This window comes from Fonticula alba, assembly GCF_000388065.1.
Source record: "Fonticula alba strain ATCC 38817 unplaced genomic scaffold supercont2.6, whole genome shotgun sequence".
NCBI lineage: Eukaryota > Rotosphaerida > Fonticulaceae > Fonticula > Fonticula alba.
Genome location: NW_009242976.1, coordinates 1948403 through 1951676, shown reverse-complemented (window position 1 = coordinate 1951676; position 3274 = coordinate 1948403). Strand labels below are relative to the sequence as shown.

Genomic DNA, 3274 nt, shown 5'->3' with positions numbered 1-3274 from the left:
GAGGGAGGGAGGGAGAGACCACACTGGATCCGGGGAGAGACCACACAGGACAACCAATACAAACACACACACACACACACACACACACACACAAGCAGAGGACCGGGCCCCAATCGAGGACATACCTTGCCATTGCTAGCCTGGAGTTTGAAGTTGGCATTGCGCCGGGCGAGGATGAAGACAAATCGGTTGTAGTCGAGCTCCACGGCATGATACAGCGGGGTCCGGCCCTGATCATCGAAGACATCGACCACCGAGGGGGTCGTGGGCGCGGCCTCGCCGCCGATCACACGCCCGGAGCCGGTCACAGCCCCCGGGGTCCACTGGAGTAGAAGCTCCAGGGCCGCGGCGTTGCCCGTGCGCACGGCCAAATGCAGCGGCGTCAACCCGCCGGCGCTCGGATCACCCAAGGTTGGCGAGGCACCACACACCAAAGCCGTGAACATTGACTGGAGATCGCCATTCCGAGTGAGGACGTCGCGGAGGATCTTTTTTTTTTTCAAGTGCCAGAGAGCAAGAGGATGGATGGGAACAGCCGGTGAGCAAGATCAGGGCAGGGAGAGGCCCCCCTCCGGAGGGGAGGGGCGCAGAAGAAGAGCAAAAAGAAGAGGTCCCTAAAAAGATAGGCCGATGTATGACAGGGACCCGGGCACTGGCACGAGCACGAGCACGCGCACGCGCACGCGCACGGACCCGGGCACTGGCACGAGCACGAGCACGAGCACGAGCACAGGCACGAGCACAGGCACAGGCACACGCACACGCACGCGTACGCGCACGCGCACGCGCACAAACACGCGCACAAACACGCGCACAAACACGCGCACAAACACGCGCATGGGCATGAATACGGACACGCACCTGGTCAGCCTGGGCACGCGCCAGCGGCGGGTTGAAGAACTCCCGATCCTTGTACTTGCGCTGGATCCACTCGCCGCGCTCGGCGATGGTGGAGTTGGCGTTGATGCCGTGCTCCATGCCCTTCGGCGCGCCGTTCATCAGCAGACCATTGACAAACCGGTTGCCCAGCTGCGAGAAAACCAGCACCAGCTCCGGCTCCCACGAGTCCAGCGTCAGCGACCGGACCTTGGACAGGTGCGTGCCCAGCGACCGATGGACCCCGGAGCAATCGATGCACACCAGCACGCCGAGGTTGATGCTGCACCAATTCGGGGCATTCCGGCCGCAGTCCACGCAGTCCGCATTCCCCGGGGCCACCTCCTGCAGGTAGGACAGCAGGGCCCCGGAGGAGAGAGACGGCACGCTGGTCGGCAGGGCCGGCCGAGAGGGACCGGCATCGCCGGACCCCGGGGCACCGACACCGGTCGACGTGGTCGCCACGGCGACCGGCGGCGGGGCCGGGCTGGCACTGCTGCTGCTACCACCCCCACCGAAGAAGGGGGCAACCGTGCCGGATGCCAGCGAAGCCAGCAGCGACCCGCCGCCGGAGGATCCACCAATCAACCGACGCCCGGGGGTCGAGGCCCCGGCCGCGGGGCGCACCTCGCTCGCCTCGCTGGTTTGGCTGCCGGGCGCCGATGCAAGCACCGAGGCGCTGTTGGCCTGCTCGGCCGCGCGGATGGCCACGGCCATCGGCGATGGGAGGGATGGGTCCTGCACCGCGCGGTCCTGCTTCCGCCGGCCCTCGCGCGGGATGAGGTCTGCCGGGTTGACCGAGGAGTTTTGCAGCGCATTCCCGATGGCCTCCTGGATGGCCAGGATCCAGGAGTTCATGTCGGCCTCGCTGTCGGCCTGGAGGATGTAAGACCTGTTGGCGGGCGGCCGGGCGGCCGGGCGGCCGGGCGGCCGGGCGGGCGACCAGGCCGGCGATCGGGCGAGCGGGGTGGAAGGTCAGCTGGGTGCCCATCTGCCGAAGGGAGGGAGGGGGCCGAGGACAAGACACGCACTTGTAGGGAGAGATCACTTGGAAGAGGAAGCGCCGATCCGGCTGGTCGACCGGCTTCACCGTGCAGATGGTCAGGTTGATGGCCACCGTGGGGAACTCGTCCGGCCGGTTGCGGTTCATGTAAATGAGCAAATCATTCTTGATCGCGAAGAAGCGTCGGTCCCACGACTGCATCATGCTGGCGACGCCCTGTTGGGCACGCTGTGCGTGGGGTGAAACAGGCGGCAGATGGGGAGAGGAGGGGGGGGGGGGCGGGGAAAGAAAGAAGAGGTAAGCGCCGGAAGGGAGGACCCATGGGGCCAGGTGAAAGGGGCCAAATGCGCAGAGGGAGAAGGAAAAAAGCACCGGGGCCCGGCGCCCATGCTGCACGCACCTTGTTCAGGTAGCCCTCCTTGGAGAAGCCGAGCTCGCTCCAGAGAGACCCGGCCGAGGAAATGATATGCGTGCTGGGGGCCGAGTCTTCGGCCGCGGCACCGGTGACCGCGGCCGGGTGCGGCGAGTCGGCCGGCGCCGTGGCCACCGCCGCGATGGCGGCCGCAAACCCGGCCGGCGGCTTGCCCGGGGACCCGGCGGCGTCGGGCCCGGCCTCGGCCGTGGGCTTCGGGGCCACCGGCGGCGGCGGCGGCTTGGCGGGCCCCCCGGCCGGGGTCCGAACAATCGGCTTCGGGGCCACCGGCGGCGGGACAGCGCCCCGGGGAGCGCCCAGGGCCGTTGCCGCGCCCGGGTCCGAACCGCTGAACTTGGCAATGGCCACCGACACGCGGTTGCTCCGGGGGGAAACCGCCGGTGGGGGGGCACCGCCGGCGAAGGGCTTCCCCCCCGGAGGGGGGGCAAAGTACCCGGTGTCGGTGCCCGGCCCCGGGCCCCCGGCGAGGGGCGCATCCGACAGGGACCCATTCGACCCGGTGGATGACAGCGAATGCGAGGAGGACGAGCTGGATCCACTGAAGGAGGATGTGCTTGAGGCCAGAGACGAGCCGCTGCCACTGCTGCTGGACCCACCATCGGCCGGGGTGAAGTGCGCCGGATGCGGGCTAGTGGGCTTCGCCGGGAGGGGCGGAGGGGAGCCGGGAGTGGCCGCCGTCGCCGCGGTCGCCGCGGTCGCCGCCGCCGTGGGGGCCACCTCGTTGCCGGGACTCGGGCGCTTGGTCACCGAGGAGACATCCACCGTGATCGGGGGCAGCGGGCTCGGGATGATGGTAGAGGGATCATACCAGGACTCGCTGTGGGCTTGGTCCACAAGAGCCCGCTTGAGGAGATCCGTCTGTGACTGGGTCTGTGTGAAGGTCTTCCGGATGCCCTGGAGCTGAGCTGCACAAGGGGGGGAGGACCAAAAGGTGGCCAACATGGGGACATCGGGGGGGGGGG

The 3274-nt window shown here is 68.4% G+C and overlaps 1 protein-coding gene across 1 annotated transcript in view; it reads right to left on the bottom strand.

Moving 5' to 3' along the window:
• Nucleotides 1–3274, bottom strand: part of H696_04079 (hypothetical protein) — a gene marked incomplete at both ends in the record, with an annotated part of 5560 nt that overhangs the window by 425 nt on the left and 1861 nt on the right. The window contains 4 exons of the mRNA XM_009497960.1: nucleotides 126–488; nucleotides 862–1768; nucleotides 1908–2107; nucleotides 2280–3212. Coding sequence (XP_009496235.1) covers nucleotides 126–488; nucleotides 862–1768; nucleotides 1908–2107; nucleotides 2280–3212 — 2403 coding nt within the window. The remainder of the gene's footprint in view (nucleotides 1–125; nucleotides 489–861; nucleotides 1769–1907; nucleotides 2108–2279; nucleotides 3213–3274) is intronic.